The sequence below is a fragment of the Natator depressus genome, chromosome 3 (assembly GCF_965152275.1).
Source record: "Natator depressus isolate rNatDep1 chromosome 3, rNatDep2.hap1, whole genome shotgun sequence".
In the NCBI taxonomy this organism is placed as follows: Eukaryota; Metazoa; Chordata; order Testudines; family Cheloniidae; genus Natator; species Natator depressus.
The window spans coordinates 129485329-129508553 of NC_134236.1; the positions used below are offsets into that span (position 1 = coordinate 129485329).

General features: G+C 39.2%; 1 protein-coding gene across 1 annotated transcript in view; it reads left to right on the top strand.

Moving 5' to 3' along the window:
* The window catches only part of FAM120B (family with sequence similarity 120 member B), a 102816-nt gene that overhangs the window by 49797 nt on the left and 29794 nt on the right, over positions 1–23225 (top strand). The window contains exon 7 of the mRNA XM_074948800.1: positions 22529–22735. Coding sequence (XP_074804901.1) covers positions 22529–22735 — 207 coding nt within the window. The remainder of the gene's footprint in view (positions 1–22528; positions 22736–23225) is intronic.

A 23225-nucleotide genomic window follows, 5' to 3' on the forward strand; every position in this document is an offset into this window, starting at 1 on the left:
CTGAAAAGTGCTCTTTATATGCAGGATTTTTTTATTCATTCTTTTTCCATAAGATTGTTCCAGCTTCCCCCTTTCCCCTTTTATGGTATATAAACATTATGTTTTGCGCAGGCCTCCCATGGAGCTGTACGTAAGGTCAGAATTAAGATTTTGGACCCCAGGTTGCCTATTTCCATTCTTTCTATTTTAATCTGATGTGTGGTTTTGGCAAAGAGCCCAGAGAGCCAACATTACAAGTTTGCAGGCATTGCAGAGAAAGAGAGGCACCAGCAGTCATGTTTGCAGTGTCCTTTCTGACACTGTGCCATTCACAGTTGTTTTGCAGTAAGTGCAGCCATAATTTATCTTTCACACAATGTATGTAGAATACTGTCCAAACAATAGTGGCTGTAATAAGTTGTAAAAAGGGGCACCCTATAATACTGTCCCTTCAAGCTGAAAGGCAGTTCTTGTAAGATTTCTGTAAAGTATAGGAGTGGAAAGATTCACACTGGAGACAAAAAGCTTCTTAAAGTTGAGGTTAAAAATCAGTAGAGGAAATCTAGTACTATGTTCAAAGTAAATATGCTTGGGCTGACATTTGAGTCCTATGCAATGTGCAGAATGTGTTTTAAAGTGAACTGCATGCAAGCAAGTATGAATTAGATTTGACAGATGAATCTCAGCACTCTCTTGTGTTCTGTTTTTTTCTCACTTTTAGAGCAAGTTTGTTTTAGTACAATGTCTCTGATTTCTTGCAGAAATATACAACAGTTGGGATGAATTTAAGTATTATAACAGGAGCAGATGGCATATGTAGAAATACACAGTACTTATAGTGGCACCATTTCCAGCATTAATATTTTTCAGAGCTTTATAACTGTTGTTAAAAAAAAAAAATCCCATCAAATTATCTGCTTTGGAACAATATACCTTTTTTGACCAATGTTAAAATGCTCAGTTTGGCTATTTAGATGTACAAGAAAGTAAAACACTGAAATGTACTTGTTTGACTATACTTTTGTTTTGAGTGCTCTTGTTGAAAACAATTACATATTGACATGAAATAATTCAATTTGGTACAGTTATTTTAGAATATTATGCTAAAAAGTGTAAAAAAATAAATACAACAAATGGAATTATAAAAGCTGCTTTCAGCTCAGCTCCATAGGTAGTCAGATAAAAACTCTTTTTTAGTAAATAATTAATTGCTTTGTCACCTCTTGGAAGAGAATATTTTCTTACATGGTAAGAAAATGTAATCGCAACAACAGTTGCAATTTATCTGGGTGTTCCCAGAATTCTGTGCCATACAGAGCCATGGATGCTGTTAAATGAATTTGTGTACTTGTGATAGGTTGGTAATACCATAACATCAACTTAAAACCGCATTTTTTTTTTCTGTGAATCTATTTCTAGTACATGCCTTGTTGATCCTACCAATATCCACATAAATCAAGTGATATGTAACAGCTTGTAGTGTGTGTGTTTGTAGATGAGAAAAGTGGCCTGAGTTAGGTGATTGGCTTCAAATATCAGGCAAGGCAAAATACTGTAGAGTACAGAATACTCTCCTTTTGAGCTCCACTAGATTTCCCCCCCTACATTCAACCAGAAAAGGAAGGAAAAAATAGCTAATTCTGAACATACCAGAACTTCAGAGTCCTTTGACCCGTTTGGCAAATCAAAACTTCATCTGTCAATTCTCTTAGACGTAATGTTTTTCTGACGGATTCCAAGCAGCCTCTGTGAACTAGCTACATTATTCAAAATAAAATTAATTGCGGTTCAAAAATTCACTCCCCACCCATGGAAAATAAACAAAGCTCTTTGTTGACTCTGCCTATGTGACTTTTCTTGTTACTAATAAAATTTTGCCTGAAGCCTGAACAAAATAAAAAAATAAAATAAAATGCAAAGAAAAATGTAAGATTTCCTGGGTAAGCTTTTATTGCTCACTTAGGACCTGGTTCAGTAAAGCACTTAAGCATTGACTGCAATGGGATTTAAGCATATTCTTATGCTCCAGCTAGGTTTGGTTCTGCCAAAAGTCTTCTAAAACCTGTGAGCAAAACGGCAAATATGAGGGAGTAGGAAGGATTTAGTGGTCTTGTGATCCTTGCCCCTCAGCCTGTTCTCTCATCTGTGGTCTTTAGTCTTTCTCAATGCTTTGAACTAACTGGACCAAAAGTGGTGATAACACCCCATGGGGGTGAGATAGCTTCACACCGCTCCATGTCCTCAGAAGCTTAGATGTCTCTACCTTTTCTTGAGATGGCCCAAAGTGTATTACAGTATCCCCCAAATTGTCCAAGTCCTAATGGATCTAAAGTAAGAACAAAAAAGTGAGTCAAACCAACCTTAAATTATTTATGAAGAATAAATTATATCAACACATTTAGTTCTGAAGGCATTTGGTCTTGCCAAAGTAGGTCTAAACCTTTGGAGTTACACTACAGAAAACCAGAGAATTAAAAGGATTCTCTTTAGGTATCCTGATTAATAGCCTGATAGATTTTATATATATAATGTCAGTTTCTGTCTCTCTGACAAGCTGTGTTTCAGGCTCTCAATTCAGCATGCCCACTTCCATGTGTCTCTTTTGTACTGCAGGACAGTTTGTTTATATTCTAGTCTGGGGACTTTTAAGTGGTCAGGTATGATGTCCCTATGTCATTATTAGCCATGGCATCCTGTGTTGTACTTACATAGATAAAATGATGTTTGCACAGGTGCCATAGCTTAGGAACTGAAATTACCTATTGTTTACTATATTTAACAACAAAAACCTTCTAGAACTGTAGCCATTTTTCTGATTTTATCTTTTGCCCCCTAGTATTTAAAAATCTCCTTTGATCCTGTTGCATAGACAATCACTTGCCTTCCCCAAACAGCACCTTCCCCAGCTGACAATGGCCCATTAACATGTAAATATTCTTTAGCCCAATCTGATACATCAATCTTTAAAGGTAGATTAGCATTCTCTCTCTCCACCTTGTTGCTTTCTGTCAGATGCCTCTGCATTTTCTGATTTAATTATTAGTGTAATCAGAGTATGTCATCCCCACACATTCTTATATAATTTATTTATAGACATAAAATACTGTAATTTCTTGATGGACAGTATTCATTCTGTTATAGGTCCAGATATCAGCACTGAAATATTTATATTCCCGGGAAGGACAGGTACAAATCTTAGCAGGGTGGACTCAGCCCTTCATCATTTTGAGGTAGATGCATTTAGTTCTGTGCAGTGTACTAGTGTGCAAATTTTTGGAGCAAGTCCTGAAAAGTGAGGATTTGTGTTCCCTTTGTGGACCTTAAATATATTTTTGTATTTTTCATAGGGGAATGAGTTTTCCCTGAAATCATGGGCCAAAATATTTTCTTCCTCTGCTACGGTATAGCTGCTTGTTTACTGGTTGTTCACCTGGCTAATAGTAGCAGCATTTCAGTTGTGAAGTATTTCCATTCTGTGAATAATTTGGTAAATGCTTTTTAGGAACTTTCAGGATAAAGGACATGGAAATGTTAGATAGGATAATTATTGCTACTTTCACGTGGATGCAAGCCATACTCTATAACAGTATGGAAGGTTTTATATATAGGAAAAGCCTTCCTGATTCCTGCGGCAAAGCAGCAGAGAAAGGAGAATAAAACCCCTCCCAAAAGGTTGATTAACAGAAACTGACAACTATAGAAGTGACAAAGTGGGTGAGGTAATATTTTTTATTGGACCAGCTTCTGTTTGTGAGAGAGATTAGCTTTTGAGCTTACACAGAGCTGCTCTTGTCGTAGAAGAAGAGCTCTGTACCATCTTGAAAGCTTGTCTCTCTTACCAGCAAAAGTTGGTCCAATAAAAGATATTACTTCACCCACCTTGTGTCTCTCATATCCTGCACCAACATGGCTACAACGTCACTGAATACAACTATAAAAGAATCAGGGGTAACTTTTAACATGCAAGGGAAATACTAACTTCTGGTGTGGACTGACATGATCCAGCCAGTTTTATGTTGATCATAGTCTACATTTGTTCATAATAAGAAAGAGTTCTCCTTTCTGTTGTTGTCTTGAAAGGTGATTGTTAAAGGAGAGGATAAATGTATGAAGGTTGGAGATAACATGTTTGCCTGGCTGAGATGTGGCTGCACTCCATCATGTTTAAGAGCTGACCTGTGTCCTTAAGTGGCACGTGTTGCCCAGAGGGCGGGGCCTCTGAAGGAGAAGGGAGCCTGTGTTAAGTAAGCAGTGGCACGCGCACCTGCCTGTCATCTGCTTTTCCTTGCACCCGTCAGCATGTCCATTGTTTTGCATGACCAGGAGTGCTAGTTTCACATCTGCCCAGGATTTCACTGCAAAAGCAGGTGGTTGTGTGAAGCTGAAGAGAACTAAAAATGTTTTGCGTAATCATCCTAACAAGTCATTTGTAGGTGGATGGCAAAGATAAAATAAACCTTCAGGCATACAATTGCAGTGCTTTGTAGGATGTGCTGGAATGTGTTTAATGGAATTGTTACCTTAAAGATGTCAAAAGACAGCCAGGATAACCATGAACATCTTTGCTCACCTTTTCTCTGTGAAATATGTTGCTAGTTGGGAGTATTGTTTACTAGATAAGAGTACAGAACTGGGAGACAAAACTTTTATGTTCTGTTCCTGTTTTTGACTTGATTTGTGACTTTGGGGAAGTCATTTAACTTCTCTTTTCCTCTGTTTGCCAATTTGAAATGGTTAAAGTATTTATTGGTATTATTTATTAATTAATTAATAATGTGATCGTGGACTTGAAAGATGCCATTAAATGCAAAGTATTATTAATATTAAATTAATAAATTTTAAAGGGGTTTTCTTTACATTGCTATTTTCCCGCTCTTTATTTTCTGACTGTTTTGTTTGATGTTTGCCTGTACTATGGCACTTTGGTTTTGCAAAAAGAGTAAAATGGTTCTTTTCATATACGAGGGTGAAAACTGAAATTGTCTATCTATTTTACATACTTATATGCTCCCCCCCTTGCCATAGTATCTGAGTCCCTGACAATCGTTAGTGTATTTATCCCCAGACGACTCCTGGGAGATAGGGAAATAGTATTATGAGGCACAGAGAGACTAAGGGCATGGCTACACTGGAGACTTCAAAGCGCTGTCGTGGGAGTGATCCTGTGGCAGAGCTTTGAAGTGCGAGCTCTCCCAGAGCTCGGAACCTGTTTACACAAGCGCTTTAAAGTGCTCTGATTGCTGCGCTCAGGGGGGTGATTTTTCACACCCCTGAGGCTGCAGGTTAGAGTGCAATAAAATGTAAGTGTAGACAAGCCCTAAGTTACTTGTCCATGATCACACAGGAAATCTGTGTCAGAGAAGGGACTCAAACCTTGGTCTCCCAAGTCTTAGGCTAGTGCTCTAACCACTGGGCCATCCTTCTTAAGGGTGTCATCTCTTCCAGTGATCCATGGCCACATCTACATTACAGTTAACAGCTTAATTGAGCTTGACATTGTTTTTTTTATCAGACATCATTACAGTGAACACAATTCAGTACCTCCACATAATGATGCATTTTTAAGTTATAGCAAGGTCACCTAATGTGTGGATAGGCATTCTTTCTAGCATATGTTATAAATATATAACAGTTTCCCCAGGACACCTGTGTATAATCAGTATAATCAGTCAAGCAATTCCTTAGGCTTGAATGTGGGTGAGACACCTAGATTTTAGGTGTAGACCAAGCCTAGGTCAACCTAGCTAAGTCACTCAGTTAAGCCAACCCTGTACCCCAGTATAGACACCGCTGCAGCGATGGAAGAATTCTTCCATCAACTTGGCTACCACCTCTTGTGTGGTTAGATTTACTATAGTGGCAGAAAAACCCTTTCTGTTGCTATAGCAAGTGTCTACACTACAGTGCTAGAGTGGTATAGCTGCAGCGCAACTGTAGTGCGTCTATAGTACTTGTAGTGTGGACATAGCCTTATTTCCTCGGCAAAGTTCCTAAGGAGCCAAACACTGGCTCAAAATTCCACCCATTGCCATGTGGTTTTGCTTTGAAGAGCCATCCCAGTCCATGTTAAGGTAAGTCTTTAAAATTGTGAATGAGGAAGAAGTCCAAGTTAACCTCTTTCCTATTTGCACTTGTATTTTCAGCTCATACTAACATACTGGTGACATTGCAGAACATTAAAAAAATGCCACATTTAAATCACAGCATTAATTTCCTTGCATTTTCTGTTTATGGTCACTCCTCTGAGAGCTGATGTAGTCTTCCTTACTCCAAACATCCTATGTGGAGTTTTTTTCTCCAGTTCCTTGCCCCAGAGAGGTGAGGGTTTGCCAATATGATTGTTTTAGATGTTTAATTGAAGTATATACATAAACACACACACACACAGACCAATATTCATTCCTAAATTTGCTACTTTTCCATCAATATTGGGCCGTATAGCATATGTATCATACATTCAATATAATTCATTTTTGTAGAAGGCACACATGAATCATTTTACACTGAGAATAAACTAGAGAGTGAACTCTGTATTGAGTAAGGTACAGCAATTTATACATGCACAAAAGGACAATAGGTACAGAGAAAGAGAAAAAGAAGAGACATTTTAAAATGGCAGTATTATAAGTAAGCAATAGTTCATGCTACTTCCAGGAAGAAAAGAATGAATGGAAGCAGTAAATATTTGCTTCAAGATTTGCATAGAGAGAGTGATTCATGGGGTAGCAGAGAGTTCATTACAGAGCAACACAAGAGAGGCAACAACTTCTAGCTATAGGAAATATCTGAGGAGATGATGTTGTAGAGGAGAAAGTGGTATATGAGGTCAGCAATGTAGGTGGAAGCAAGACTGTGGAGAAATAATAAAAACTAAGATGCAGTTATGAATTGAATTCAGCAACAGGAATTCAGAGCATAGAGGTGCTGTAGCTCCTTTGCCCAAAGGTAGGAGATTTTGCAAGTAGGTTTCCCTTTGGAGGAGAAATTGGTGATATGGAGTCAGGTGTTTTCTGTTGTAATTTGTTTATTTACAAAATGTACACAAGTCTTGATTTCTTGAACAGAGGTGGCCAAAAGCTGTACACAGGCAACTTCCTTTTGCAGACACCAGTGCCCTGTCCCAAGGAGCAGTTGTCTTGGGCCTCTAGACTCTCCTGGAATCTGGGATCTCACAGCATGAACACAACTCATGGGACATGTCTTCTGGGAAATCAGCTAGCCCAAAGCTGCTAATTTTGGACAACAGAGCCTAGAAAGGTGAGCCTAGGTGTCAACGCTCCTTTTGTGTAGCTGCTTTGCAATACAAACAAACTTCAGAAAAAGTTTGACATCCTAGGCAAGGGGTGCGTTACCTCATACAATCCCTTTCACAACTGGTTGGGTGCAAGGAGGGTTTCAGCTTGAGAGCTTATACATCAGCCATTTCATAACACACATGACATTAGCACCAGTTGCCAAAACAATATGGTTCAGTTTTCTGGAGCTGTAGATCTTTCTGGATGTCCAGTTAGTGTTTGATCCAGCTCCCTTTGAAGTCAAGGGGTGCTGCAGCCTTAGAAAGTAGATCTTTAAAAGCATAGAAAAGAGAATTGTAATCTGTTGAGACACTTAATCATAAATATAAGTAGGCATGAGAGAAACTATAGCTTGCTAGGTTCCAGTCTTGGTTACATATTATTACCTGATCTAAACTTGAAAGTTTTATCAGCAAATCCCAAATTCCCACAATTCCCTGAAAGCACTGATGGCATCCCACAATACATGGCAGCAGCCCCACTATGCACTGCAAAAATTTCCCACAACTAGGTGCACCAGATAGTGGTCCTGGGGGCACTTGGGATGCATACCCACAGGGCCATGTTTTTTCCCAGTACGATGATGTAAGGTCATACTGTACCATTAAAAACAGCCGAGTTTGAACATCCAAATAGCTATGCCAGTAGAACTGCTGCTGGTAAAATATTCTAGTGTAGACGAGGCCTATGATTGAGCAAGACAAAAACTGTTAAAATAAGGCATGAATAAGAATTTCAAAAGGGGAGGAAGGGTCAAGATACAATACTGGCACATGCAGCCTCTAGTTTTAGAGGTGATGAGATACAGTCTTGAATACAAGGGAGATGCTGAAGAAAACAAAATTTTCAGTATAAAAGATGACTGCAGGGTCTTCAAGGCCTTATGATGAAAGTTGTGATTTGAATTAAGGAGTGTGATACCTGTGTTTGGAAGGTATAGCAAAGAAAATACTTTACTTTGAGAGAAGAATGTTAGTCTTTGAAGCATGTAGTAGGAAGTTATTGGAACTGAAAAAAGAGGAGATAGTGGATGTTTTTATAGTAGGAAAAGGAGTGTAGTGTTTTGTTTTTGTTTCTCCCGTGTTTTCATGGCTCAGAAAGGGACAAATGAATTTTTTTGCAGTTAAAAGAAAACAGAACCAAACTTTGGGCTGAAACCAAGCATTGAAAAAGGAAAAAAAATCATAACATATAGAACATGGGGTGGGGATGGTTATAATGAAAGCCCCAGTAAAATATCAACTGTAATTTTTATTAGCAAGCAGGTGCAATAAGGTGAGTATAGTGGGTGAGAGTGTTTCATGACAAGCTGTCAGAAGGTACAGAAGAGTGCCGGTTGAGAGAGTGAGTAAAACTAAATACAGAGTGAATCTGCTCTTTTTTATGGGTTTTATGGGTATAGCTGCTGGGTGTGTGACAGTTAAACAGATGGTTTGCCTATTTAAGTTATCTGTGAAAGTTTATGCAAATATTATATAGATGTGTTTTGAACTGTCACTAACCCAATACAAATTCTGGATCAGAGCTGAGCAAGATTTGATTCTACAATTGTAATAAAGTGGAAAAGGAAAAGAACCCATACTTATATCTTTTCTGATATAAGCTCTGAAAGCAATGATATTTTCCATTACATAACTATATTATTACTTTGAGTTTCTAGAGTTGAACTGGGTACTAGCAAACATCTGCCTTTTTCAACTGCAGTAAATCCTATTTATAATAAGTACTTATGGTCTCTCTGAGAGGGAGCTCTCTGAGGAAGACGCATTTTTGAGCATGAAATCAGAAACTACAAGCAAACTTTTTATGAACTCTAGAAGTAATTTTAACTGGTTGTTTTTAATAAACAGTACCGTATTTGTAGGGTGTTTCTTGCTTTGTTTTGATATTCATTTTTTATAGAACACCCAAAGGTAAAGCAATATTTGAAGCTTTGTTTAGGTTCACTTCTGTGTTTTTTTGGCTTAATGTAAATAGCAGTTTTACTCAACAGAAGTATCCATTTATACCAACCTGCCAGTAAAACCCAGTAAATAAACCTTCCTTAGCATATAAACACCAAACAGTTGGGCTGTTTACTGTTAAATATTTACTGGGAAGTATTAGGAACATTTAAGAACTGGTTTTTCTAGTTTTCTGTCCCACCAGATGCCTGCACAGGGACCTCCGTCTCTTTTCAGTCACATTGCCTTTGCACCCACCTTGTCTAAGCAGGAAGAGCTTAGCTTAATCTGATGCTGTAGTCCTTTATCAGAATACACCATAAGCGTGTTTTCAAAATACTGACTTTTTTCACTCAGACAAGCCAAGGAAGCAGGTGAAATATAACTCTTTCAACAAACTGTTGCATAAAGCTGATTGATGCCAACTAAAGTTACCACCTTGATTAAGCTGTCTGTACACTAAAATTTCCCACCATTGCTATCCCTAGTTCAGTGCTCCCACTGGTATAGACTAGGCTCCAGGCAGCTATTGGTGTTTAAAGTGCCATGGGCTAGATCCTCAGCTGATGTAATTCCATTGAATTCAATGGAATGATGCCAGTTTACATCAGTTGAGGACTTGGCCTTGGGTCATTAGACTCTGCTCAGACTAGCTTTACATGTCATGGTATTTTAAGTTCTGGTGGCCACCAGAGTCTTGTCTGCATCTAGTGCTCCTACTGTGGAGCTGATCCAATGGAAACAACAGTTGGATATCTTAACCAAAAATAAATAAATAAAATAAACAACCTTGTGTAGATAAGGCCCTAGATACTTAGATCTGAAGTTCCCTTGTGCCATCTTTATCTCCATTACCAAGTGGTTTGCAGTAGAATTCTTTCAGGTGGAGGGTGTCTTCTTGACTCTCTCTCATCCCTGTCTGTGTGGAATTTCAGCCATAGGTTGCCAGCCAGTAGTGTAACACAGCATTGATGCAAACCCCTAGTGTAGATAGGGCAAACCGCCATACACAACATTGTAGCTTATCTCTGCTTGAAAACAAGGTGAGTTGCCCCACCACAGGTGTTGGTTATTTCAGCTATGCCAGTCTACACTAGGGATTTGTGATGATGGAAACTAGGATGAATTCCAAGTGCAAATAAAGCCTCTGTCAGGGGAAGATTAACTTCATATTGACACTCATAAAATTTGTTCTCTGTGGTGTTTTCCAGTGTTGAGACTTTAACTATAGTAAGGGTTGTCTCTTTGGTATCAGTTGGTAGAGTTTGTGTATCTGTACTTCAAACACGATTTGTGTTTATCCCTCCCAGCAATTTCCATGAAGAGCGAAGCTAAATTTTGCTTTTCTTTAATGCAAGTTTTAAGATATGGTCTACTTCGCTGTATTTGCCTAAGCATATTTTCACTACAGTTAAATATAGAATGACTTATGTTCGAGATGGGAAACATAGGATATGTGGTAATCTTTCATAAGTGGCAAAATAGAATGGAAACTCTAGTACAGTGGTTTTCAGCCTTGTTTCATTTGTGGAACAATTTCATTTTTTCATTTCTAAAAAAAATTTCAATGGAGATTCAGACCCCTTTGGAAATCTTAGACATAGTCTGTGGATCCCCAGGGGTCCACAGACCACAAGTTGAAAATCAGTGCTCTAATAGTATACTGGTCCAGCTCAGATTAATCTAAAAGAACCAGTTTGTTTAGAAAAGCGATAGCTTCAGATTCTGATCACCATAATTTGGTTTGAGTTCCAGCAGTTTAAGTTACTTGGATCAGATTTCATTTGTTTTAATTACTTCTCTTGCATTGATTGAGTGAATCAGGAATTAGCAAGTACTAACCTGTCCTGGAATCTGTTTGAATGATGTCTTTTGTTGAATTTTGTTTTGTATGTAGACAGAAGCATGCTGCTTTATGGGCAATGCTTTCATGTCCGTAAAAATGTGAATAAAAACTATAGACTATTCAGGTAATTTTGTAATCTCTTGTTTATTTAAGTGTATATTTAATTTTAAAAATTAAAGCCAAGAGGAAGAAAACACAAAATAAGGAAAAGATAAATGCACAAGATCAAATGCTAGACCTCTGCTTGTTGCAGTGTAGAAAATAAACCATAATTTATTTTTATACCACCATGATGGGTATAGTATAAACCTGAATAGAATAAAATGTTAAAACCCCATTAAAGTAGCCAATCAACATGCACAATTGCATAATATTAATATGTATGCAATGAAGTTCTGTTAAACAGTTAATTAAGTCAGGTAAATGAATGTAAAATCATTAAATATTCCCATCATATCTTCTTGGTCTCAGCTAGGACTCTTTCTAGCCTCCACTTGTGTGATCATACATGCAGCCACATTGTGCATGTTCAAACACTTGCCCTTGCACTATAAAAATGCTAAAATCTGCATACGCATGTGTTAGAATTTGCATCCACAGAACCCATTAAAGTAAGTGCATTTTGTGAGTTCATATTCTATCACTTGAATGCACACATATAGTACAGTTTTTGAAGTGCATGGGCAAGAATATGGTTGCATATGTCCATGTAAGAAGAAGCTGAGAGCTGAAAATCTGGCCCTAAAAATCTTAAGACATGTTTGCATCCTCAAAATCTGAACAGGAAAATATTGACTACCATCTAAAAACTACTTTTAACTTGGCTGGATGAAAATATTGCTATGTCTGCACTAAATTTAATAAACTTAATTCTGTTTTGTTCCTTAATTGAGTTGATCTAGACATGTCAATCACAGATGGATGAATTTCCCTACACATGTGACTATTTTTTCTGAGCTAGAACTTGAAAAGTAATGAGTTCCACATTGATCAACAGATTTCGGTCCCCTCCCCCAGACAATCTCGTTATCAGTAGTTACCTCTGTGACACTAGTACTTGGTTCAGGAATTCAGTAGTCTGATACAGTTTGATTGGAAGTATACATTCCGAATCAAAGACTCTCCCCTCCTCCCCAAACAGATTGGGCAAATCAGCCAAAAAATCTTTAGAATAACTTCAGAAAGATCTACAATCGATGGCTCTCCTCCCACAAACTGCTCAATGTGAGCGCGCCTGCTCCTAGGCAGATCCCAATTCTGAGGTCAGTGGCGCTCCAGATGGACGCAGGTATCTGCCCACACCAACAATTTGCAGGATCAAGGCTTGTGTCTGTAGAGCAGAAAAAGATCTGAGATGGCGACAGAGATCAGATTTCTCAAGTTGACCAAATGAGTGTTCCATCTTACTGATTCTGGATACCATAATATTTTTGTATCTCTTTTTAAAGTTAGATTATATATACAGCATGGCTCAGGAGTAGGCCCCCTAAGAGCAGTGTCAACAACCTCAATTACAGTGATAAAAAAAGTGAGTGAACTCTAAGTTCACTTTTAAATCTTCAATTAATGTTGGTAAATTGGGAAAATAATCTTTTCCCCAAAATGTTAAGGGGTGGGAAGCTGCTGTTGGTAAGAGCAGTGACAAGAGTACAGCACAAGCAGGTGGAACAGTTCTCACACACTTCCCCTCTCCTTCCTATATATGTTATCAGTTGGTGGTAGGCGCAGCAGCAGAATCCGAGTACTCTATCTCACATCATGCGTAGGAGTCCTGTGTTTATAAAAATAATAAAAAGGACAAATGCAATTTCCAATAAGAAGTAATCTGTAGGGTGTAATGCCCTCAAAGGCAAGCCTGTCTTTTCTTTTGGAATTTTCCGTTTATCCTTGTTGTGACATCTTTGCATTGCTGACACCAAGCAGCTGTGAGCTTTCCCATGGGTTTGCCATGTGTGTTGACTCATTGCAGGCTCACTGTGCTTTCATTTTATTTGTTCGTTTCCAGACATGGGGGAAAAAAACCCTACTCTTGAGCAACTGCATTTCCTGCTTATTAAAATAAAGAACTCACTGTGCTAACTGTAGTCCTCATTCTTATCAATATTGATTTCCATTTGTAATTTAAAAACCAAAAAAAGCCCCAAACAATTATTTTTAACATGCAAGAAAGGTACTGGATTAGCATCCCTTGAGAGTGAAGTCCTCTACCTTCAAAACAGGACCACCAGCATCAACAGCAGCATGAACTTCCTTTAACCTTTCCAACAGTGTGTCTGAGTCATGGTGAGGACGGGTTCAGCTAGGGTTACAAGGTAGTTCTGTCATTCATAGATTCCAAGGCCAGGAGGGACTTTTGTGATAATCTAGTCTGACGTCTTGTGTAACGTAAGCCATAGAACTTCCCCAAAATAATTTCTAGAGAAGATCTTTTAGAAAAACGTCCGATCTTGATTTTAAAATTGCTGGTGATGGAGAATCCACCAGCACCCTTGGTAACTTGTTCCAATGATTAATTACTCTCTCTGTTAAAAATGTGTGCCTTATTTCCCGTCTAAATTTGCCTAACTTCAACTTCCAGACATTGGATGATGTTATAGCTAGACTGAAGAGCCCATTATTAAATATTTGTTTCTCATGTAGGTACTTATAGACTGTAGTCAAATCACCCCTTAACCATCCTCCTTTGCTAAGCTAAATAGATTGAGCTAATTAAGTCTATCGCTCTAAGACATGTTTTCTAATCCTTTAATCATTCTCGTAGCGTTTTGCTGGACCCTTTCCAATTTATCAACATCCTTCTTGAACTTTGGACACCTGAACTGGATACAGTATTCCAGCAGTGGTCGCACCAGTGCCAAATACAAAAATAACCTCTCTACTCCTACTTGAGATTCATCTGTTTGTGTATCCAAAGATTGCATTAATCCTTTTGGCCACAGCATCACACTGGGAGCTCATGTCCAGCTGATTATCCACCAGGACCCCCAAATCTTTTTCAGTCCCTACTTTCCAGGATAAAGTCCCCCATCGTGTGAGTATGGCCTACTTTCTTTGTTCCTACATACATACATTTACTTTTATCCATATTAAAACCCATATGATTTTGCTTGAGCCCATCTTGTGAAGCAATGCAGATTGCTTTGTATCAGTGATCTGTCCTCTTCGCTGTTTACCACTCCTCCAATTTTGTGTCATCTGCAAACTTGATACTTGTGAAGTCCTTGGTGCCTCTCTGAGACTGTCAACACTGCTGTCAGTAATGATGATGGTTCTCCGTTCCCAAACTGCTGACACAATAAGTCTCTTTACTTGTTGTCCTCTACGTACAGTGACGTCCAAGATTTATACTATTGAAAAATAAATTTAAAACTGAAGGGTTTTTTTCCTGACATAATCTGTGGGTCTGCTTTCTACCTTGACTGAGACCCAAAATCTTAGTTATTAGTTATTAATCTTTTAAATATTGAAAGCCAATCTGTAGTTTTATCAAATAGGTAATATTGCAGGACCATTAATTCAGGGATCTGAAAGCAGACACTGATTCTCACAACATCCTTCTGAGAAGGATGCGTAGTAGTTGTATACATTTTGCAGATGGGTTAACTGAAGCACAGCATGACTTGCTATATGTCACAGTGGCAGAATTGGAAATAGAATTCAAAAGTCTGAATATCAAGAGCAGGGGGCTTAGGAGCCAACAAACAGAGCTGAAAACAGAGGAGTTTGGGTGGAGAGCTGTTGGAGGAGAAGGGAGCAAGCCCCTGTTCCTTAGGGACAGTAAACAGGAGCTGAGGATGGAAGGCTATGACAGCTACAGAGGCAGCAGTGGTTGTGACCTGAGGAATGGAAGAGACAATGAAGATGACTGGATGCGGAAGCTGCAGGATGTACATTATTCTGGAGAGATTGCCTGACAGGTACTTCATTTGTCTGAAGTGTCGCCTGATAGATCTGGTGGAAGAGAAGATCCAAGATTTGGAGAGGCAGCTACAAATTACAGTTGAGTTATGAAGGGGATTTGAGTGGATGATAGCAGGGGAGGCGAGAGAAAGCTGAAGGGAAACCTCAAGACTTGCAGAAACATGCCTTAAAGTAATCCAAGCTTCCTTCGCAGTCATATCCTTGAGTTCTTCAGTTCAGTCCACTTCCCTAACTAATTCCCTTAATTTCTTAAAGTTTGACCTTTTGAAATTAAGGACTTTAGTTGCAGGCCTATTTTTGTTTATCCTTCCCTTAGTTTAAACCGAATTAACTCATGATCAGTTGCGCCAAGGTTGTCGTCTACAACCAGATATTCTCTGAGGTCCTTCTGCTTACAAATACTAAATCTAAAATGGCATCACCTCTTGCTGGTTTGGTGACTTTGGCAAAGAAATTTATGCGCTATCACATCCAGAAATATCTGAGCTCTACCCTTATTGTCTTCCAATCTGTATCTAGGAAATGAAAGTCCACCACAAATCACACAATTCCCAGTAGTATTTATTTCATTAAAATATTAAAAAGAGGTCTCTAGCCATATGCAGATCAGACCGTGGGGGTCTGCAGTAGACCCCTATCCCAGTGGAGCCTTTGTAACCTTTCTTCCCAGAAGTGATTTTGACCGAAATAGATTTCCTTGTATTCATTCCATCACTTCTAATTTGCAGTCAACCTTGTTATTAATATACAGTGCTACCCCACTACCTTTACCTTTATTTCTGTCTTTCCTGAAAGCAAATACCATTCAATATCTGTATTTCAGTTATGACTACTATTCCAACATGTTTCTGTTATCCCTATAATATCTGGTTTCACTTCCTCACCAGTAGTTTTAGTGCCTCCATTTTGTTCCCCGGGTACCCTTACACTGGTGTACAAAGATCTTTGATTCTACTTGGCTTCACCCAGCTTCCTCGCCCAATTAGGTACAGTCATTTTACTGCCACTATCACATACCTGACTGTTAGTGTCATTAGTATTGGCACTACCTTTCCTCTTGATGTCCATTCTCCTATCCTCTGTTGTTACTTTCTCCATTGTTGTATCTTCTCTTACTTGATTTTCCTCCCACCTAATATTAGAATTACATGAGACTCTCCCCACCATCTACCCTGGATTCCTAGTTTAAAGTTCTTTCAATCAATTGTGCCATCCTCCATCTCAGAAGTCTATTTCCCTGCCCTCTCAGGTGGAGTCCATTCCGTGACAACAGTGCTTTGTCCGTGAATGCCTCCGAAAGCCCTACTTATAGCACCATAGCCTGACCCACCTGTTGATCACCGTAATATTGTCTCACCTTCACTCTTCTCCTCTAAGGAGGTATAGAATCCCACTGAAGATCATCTGTGCTTACAATCTGTGCAGAAACAATCTGAAGCCTACATCCCAAGAAAGGGGGGGAAATTGTAGGGAACTGCAGACCAAACTGAATGAACAAGCATCTCAAACAGGTTATTAAGAGAAAGGAGAAAGCCTACAAGGAATGGAAGAAGGGATGGATCAGCAAGGAATGCTACCTCTTTGAGGTCAGAAGGTGTAGGGGGAAAAGTGAGAATTGCCAAAAGCCAAGCAGAATTGGATCTTCCAAAGGAAATTGAAACTAATGGTAAAAGGTTCTTTAGCCATATAAATAAAAATAAAACAAAGAAAGAAGAAGTAGGACCACTAAGCATTGAGGATGGATGGAGATTAAAGATAATCTAGGTATGGCCCGACATGTAAATGAATGCTTTGCCTCAGTTGTTAAGAAGGGTAATGATGAGCCTGGGGTCATTGGTAGGGTAGCTAATGGGAAGAAGGATATGGAAGTAGAAGGTGGAAGCCAAACTCAAACAGCTTAATGGGACCAAATCAACAGGCCTGGATAATCTCCATCTAAAAATCTTAAGAACTAGCACATGAAATTGCAAGCCCAATGGCAAGGATTTTTAATGAATCCATAAACTTGAGGGTTGTACCCTATGAACTGGAGAATTGCAAATATAGTACCTGTATTTAAGAATGGAGGGGAAAAAAGTGATCCAAGAAACTACAGTTTGACCTACAGTTTGACTCCATTAATTTGACCTCTGCTGTATTCAAGGTCTTAGAACAAGTTTTGAAAGAGAAAGTAGTTGAGGACATAGAGGTAAACAATAATTAGAATAAAATACAACATGGTTTTACAAAAGGCAGATTTTTCCTCCTGATCTCTTCCTTTGAGACGATAACCAATTTTCTCGAAAAAGGAAATACAGTCAATATAGTCGACCTGGATTTCAGTAAAGAATTTGATACAGTTCCACATGGAAAATTATTAGTTAAATTGGAGAAAGTGAGGATTAATAAATGAACGGAAAGGTGGGTAAGGAACTGGTAAATGGGGAAACTACAGTGGGTCATGCTGAAGGATGAACTGTCAGGCTGAAGGGAGATTATTAGTAGAATTCCTTAAGAATCAGTCTTGGGACCAGTCTTATTTAACGTTTTCATTAATGATCTTGGTACAAAAAGTGGGAGTGTGCTAATAAAATTTGTGGATGGCATAAAGTTGGGAGGTACTGCTACTATGGAGAAAGACTGGAATATTATACAAGAAGATTTGTGCAACCTTAAAAATGAGTTACAGAAATGGGATGGAATTTAATAGTGCCAAGTGCAAGGTCATGCACTTAGGGACTAACAAGAAGAATATTTGTTATAAACTGGGAACATATCAGTTGGAAGTGACAGAAGAGGAGAAAGACCTAAGTGTGTTAGTTGATCGCAAGATGTCTGTGAGCTGCAAATGTGATGTGGCCATGTAAAAGGCTAATGCAATCCTAGGATGCATCAGCTGAGGTATTTCCAGTAGAGATATGGAAGTTTTACTACCATTTTACAAGGCACTGGTGAGATCTCATTTGGAATATTGAGTGCAGTTCCAGTCCCCCATTTTAAGAAAGATTAATTCAAACTGGAATGGGAGAACGGCAACGAGGATGATCAGAACCTACAGTATGAGAGGAGACACAAGGAGCTTGGCTTGTTTCACCTAACAAAATGAAGGATGAGGGGAGAGATGATTGCTTTCTGTAAGTACATCAGAGGGGGAAAACACCAGGGAGTGAGAGGAGTTAAGTTAAGGACAGTGTAGGCACAAGAAGAAATGGATACAAATTGGTCATCAATAAGTTTAGACTTGAAATTAGATGACGGTTTCTAGCCATCAGAGGAGTGAAGTTCTGGAACAGCCTTCCAAGGGGAGCAGTGGGGGCAAAAAACCTAACTTATTTTAAGACTGACCTTGTTAAGTTTACGGAGGGGATGGTGTGATGAGATTGTCTTCTATGGCATATGGCCTATCAGTGACTTAGCAAATCTATCCAATGGCCAGAGATGGAACACTAACTGGGGAAGGCTCTGAGTTTCCCAGGTGTCTGGCTGGTGGGTCTTGCCCACATGCTCAGGATCTAACTGATTGCCATATTTGGGGTCAAGAAGGAATTTTCCCCAAATCAGATCGGCAGAGGTCCTAGGGGTTTTTTGCCTTCCTCTGCAGCATAAGGCATTGCTCACTTGCTGATTTGAACCTGAATAAATGGTGGATTCTGTGTAATATAAAGTTTTAAAATCAAGATTTGAGGACTTCAGTAACTCAGCCAGAGGTTAGGGGGTCTATTACAGGAGTGGGTAGGTGAGGTTCTATGGCCTGCAGTGTACAGGAGGTCAGACTGGATGATTGTGATGGTCCGTTCTGACCTTAAAATCTCTGAGTCTATCTATCCTAATCACTAGATTTAGATTGTAAGCGCTTTGGTGAAGGGCAGTCTTTTAGTTATGCACAATGGGGTTCTGGTCCATGACTGAGATAATACAAATAACTAATAATAATTATTAATCATAATAATTAATGATTCACTGCTTCTGGTGCAATAAATACATTATAAACATTTGCTCAGTCTTCAGGTTAGTGAAGTTCTAATTTTATTCTCCTCTCCATGTCTGTAAAACGGACAAAATAGGAGAGTTGGATTAGGAAGGGAAAAGAGAGTTCTTTGAGAGCAATGGATGTGAATGAATCACACTAGAAAAACAGTAAGTATGCTGCAGGTACCCCATTTTAGTTCAGAAAATGAACTAAGAAAATCTCAGACGTAAAATCCTCATACAATAAAGATCACATTTACTTTAATATAGGATACTTTCTTATTACTAAGATTGTAAACTGCTGGTTCAGAGTGAGAATCATGGACAGGTATTAAAGGCAGGGGAAGGTTAAGCCTCCCCAAACAGCCTTGCGTGGCCCTGCCCAGGCCCATGCATGCTTCCCGGCGCTGTTCTATGCGGGGCTCTTCCCCCTGTGGCTGGGGCCCCAGGCTGGGGCTGGGGCTAATGGGGGCCAGCCTGCAGTTGTGGGAGGGCGAGCCTACACCGCCTGCCCACCCAGTGCTCGGGGGAAAGGGGTTGTGCTGCCCGCCCGGCACGCTTGGGGTGGAGCCTGCTCAATGCTCCAGGGCACACCACCCACTCACCCACGTGGAGCTGGGGGAAGAGAGCCATGCCCAGCACTCTGGGGCTTCTGGGCTTTGGTGGGAGGGGCGGGGCCTCAGGCAGAAGGGGCAGGGCCAGGGGTGAGAACAATGGGCAAATTGTAGATCAGTTCTGCTTTTGGTATGACAAAATTTGTGTACCAGTGATGGTGGGGACATGTCCCCAACTCTTATTTACAAAAGTGTGGTTATACTCTGGAAAATGAACATACATGCACACAGAATTGTGGGGTGAAGATTTTTATTCTAACAGTGAGTGCTAAAAACTCAGCCTGGGACCTCAAAGTCAGTCTGTGCTCTTTCTGACTTTGTGCATCATCAACAGTCATAAAGAATCTCCAGTTTAAGTTTATGCTCCAATCCTGCAAACACTTAAACATGTGCTTAACTTTTACTCACATAGGTAGTCACATTGAACTGTCACATGCCTAAAAGATAACACATGCATAAAACTTTGTGGGATCAAGACCTTAAATATGTATTCTGTCAATGAAACATGAGCCAAAATGGAATCCAGCTCTCACACTCTACTTAGAATATTCCCTAGTAGCTGTTCTAGCTCTTCAGTGCTAATAGGAGTAAAAATCAATAACAGTATATTTTGATAAGTAAATTAAGCAGGTATGAATCAGAATCCACACAGGAGCAGATCTGTTGAGTAAGAAGATGACAGATTGTCCCTCACATATGACAGTGTTTACTATTATTATTTTGAGTTGAGCCAAGTTAAACCTGTCCTGCTTGGGTCTAAACAAGAAGTTTACTTCTTTGATCTATTTAGTTTATTGAAGGCTATTTTCATGTGTTCTACAATTAAATTCCTGAACATTAGTACTGGGAAGTCCTCTAGGGAAGATGGCATTTCAGAATCTGTCTGAAATATACTGTCTTTTTCCCCCCCCCCTCATTAATCTAAAATTAATAGAACAACAGTGAAGGGCATGCGTCATTATAAATTTTGGTAATGCTATTGTAGTTGGTTGGAGTATAGTGTATTACAGTGTTAGCCTTTGGGATTCTGCTAATTTGGTTCAATATTCCCATTCTGTTTATAACTCGGATGCTAGGAACTTGATTTATGCTCACACATCGCATACTGTAATACAAAATAATTGTATTTAAGGGGCTTAAAAGCTTGTTGAAGGATGGTAGAATTCTGAGAGGTTCCCCCAGCAGGAATTATGTTGACCCCAGAGGGAGTCCTGAAGATTCCCATCAATGTTTTTGCTCTGTTTGTACTCCATCTTACTAAATCTTATTTCATAATCACAAACCAAGCAGATTTCATTTTGAAGATGACAAGGTGCATCTTATTAAGTACAATTACTGTATATATCATTCAAAAAAATTACAAGGAGCTATACTCATTTCCTTGGCATGTCACTGAGACAACTTTAGTTCTAAATGATACAGGTTGGTTGGTTGGTTGGTTGGTTGGTTTGTTTGTTTGTTTTTCTTCATCTTGAGTACGGTATTAGAATGGGGTAAACTTCTGTTTCATCTAAATGAATTACACAACATCCTTCAGTTTAGTGAAGAATAATAATAGGGACTACTTAGAAATCTTTCGCCCTAGGGAGCTAGATACATTATGTTCCTTATACTTTACTGTGTGTTGATCCTTTGGATGAGACCTTAAAATCTGAGGCCTGGTTTGCCCCAAGTGACCGGTAAAGAGTCCATGCCTCTTTGGTTTTGCTATGCTGTCCCTTGGCAAAAATCGAGTGTGGTTCAGTGTGCTGTATGCTGTTTTCTTCACTCTGTAGGTGTTCTTCAGAGGTGTTGTATGTACATAGTTTCTGAATCTCTAGTCTTCGGGATCCTTCAAGCAGTAAGCTGCTGTTATTGTTAGTGATAATGACTGAGATTCTGTGTTGCACCTTAAGCAGAGAACTCGCAGCCGTGTGGAATAGATGGTAGACAAAAGGGGCTTTAAGCCACCTTTCTGCCCTCCGTAATATGGGCTACTCTCAGAGCCAGTGCAGCCCCTGATTTAACTTATGCAGCCGGGGCAATTGCTTTAAGTTATGGCAACCTCCAGGGGCTGTTCTATCAATGGTGGCATTGCCAAGAATGAAGCCCTCCTGCCCCTGGCAGACTCCTGTGCCAGGGCCTGTGGAGGTGGCATTACTCAGAAGGCAGCCTCGACCTGCCCATGCAACGCCTACGTCAGGGAAATTGTCCCCTTGCTGGCTCCAGAGTTTTTATGGCTTTTGTACTCTGGCACGGCAGCTGGTTAAATCCCTCACCACAAGTTTATCCTGGCTGCAAGGTTTTAGGTTAATTTTGTATTTCTTAGATGATGTCGCTACCGTTCCAGTATTTCTTCTGAATAAATCCACATTGAAGAGAAATTATTTGATCTTTGGACTGCTGGCAGAGGAAGTCTTACAGTGTTTAAAATATTTCTACAGTTTGAACACAATTAACCCTGTTCCTTCAAATCTTATAGCTTGTATGGTCTCCATCAAGTGTGGTAACATTTCTCATTTGACCCAATTATGAAAAATTTATGAATCAATTAATCATTTCAGTTAAAGTTTTAAATTACACTAAAAGAATCCCTGAGGGAACTACTAGTATTTAAGGAGTATTGTATAGATTATAATTAACTTTACTCATTTCTTTGGTCTTTCACTGAGCCAATTTTTAGTTTTAAGTGTATCAAGTTTTTAAACTTGAGTGTGGTATTGAACTCCTAATTTCTTGTAAACAAATCTCACAAATTCCTTTATTTCAGTGAATTAAAACCTCAATATACAAATAAACATGATGATGCTACAAAGCTCTTTAGCACCTGTGGGGGTAGAGGACAGCAATATCAGAGTTCCCCTGGCCTACAGCCAGCATCAAGAGTCATTGTTATTGTTTGGTGCAGAAGTGGCCTCTGCCTGGTATAGTTTGTGTTATGGTGGAATCATCACTCAGAAGTTCATTTGGATCCTCTGTTGTCTGTGTTTTTAATTTCAACAGCTTGCCCAGGTTGATTCCAGAGCTGTACAGCTTGGTTCTCTCTTCATTCGTGGGCTTACAACTTTGATTATGGCCAATAGTTCCCTCGGCTTTCCAATGAATATGAATGATTTGATGCCCTGGAAGGTGTTTGATGGAAAACTTTTTCAAGAGAAATATCAGCAGTCACACAGAGGCTGTTCTTTGGAGGAGCTTTTGGAGGGCAATGTGAGTATATACATCCCTTGCAAAAGTCATACATTCTGACCTGAAAAACTGTAACCATCAACTACAAACATTGTTTTATTTTAAAATGGAGGTTTTCATTGGTCTCATTTCATCCTTTTCCCTGCCCCTCCCTTCCCCAGCTGACCTCCCCTGCCTGTGGCCCCCCATACAAGTAAAATTAATGTTGAGGCTATTGGGGAGGTTACAGTTTTACTGTTATAGTTTTTTGCTGCTTCAAAAACAATAAAAAAATACAAAATTGGTCATCTGTTTAAAAAAAATGAGAATTACAAAATGTGTTGCGATTTCTAATATTAAAGTGTTTCTGAGAACTTCTGCCATAAACATTTCAGAGGAATTCATAAAGGTTCCTTAAAGTAACATAGTGGATAAAATTTTGAAAACGCCTTTTGGCCAGATTTTTAAAGGTATTTAGGTGCCTAAAGATGCAGATAGGCAATCTGGTAGGATTTCCAAAAGGCATCTAGGC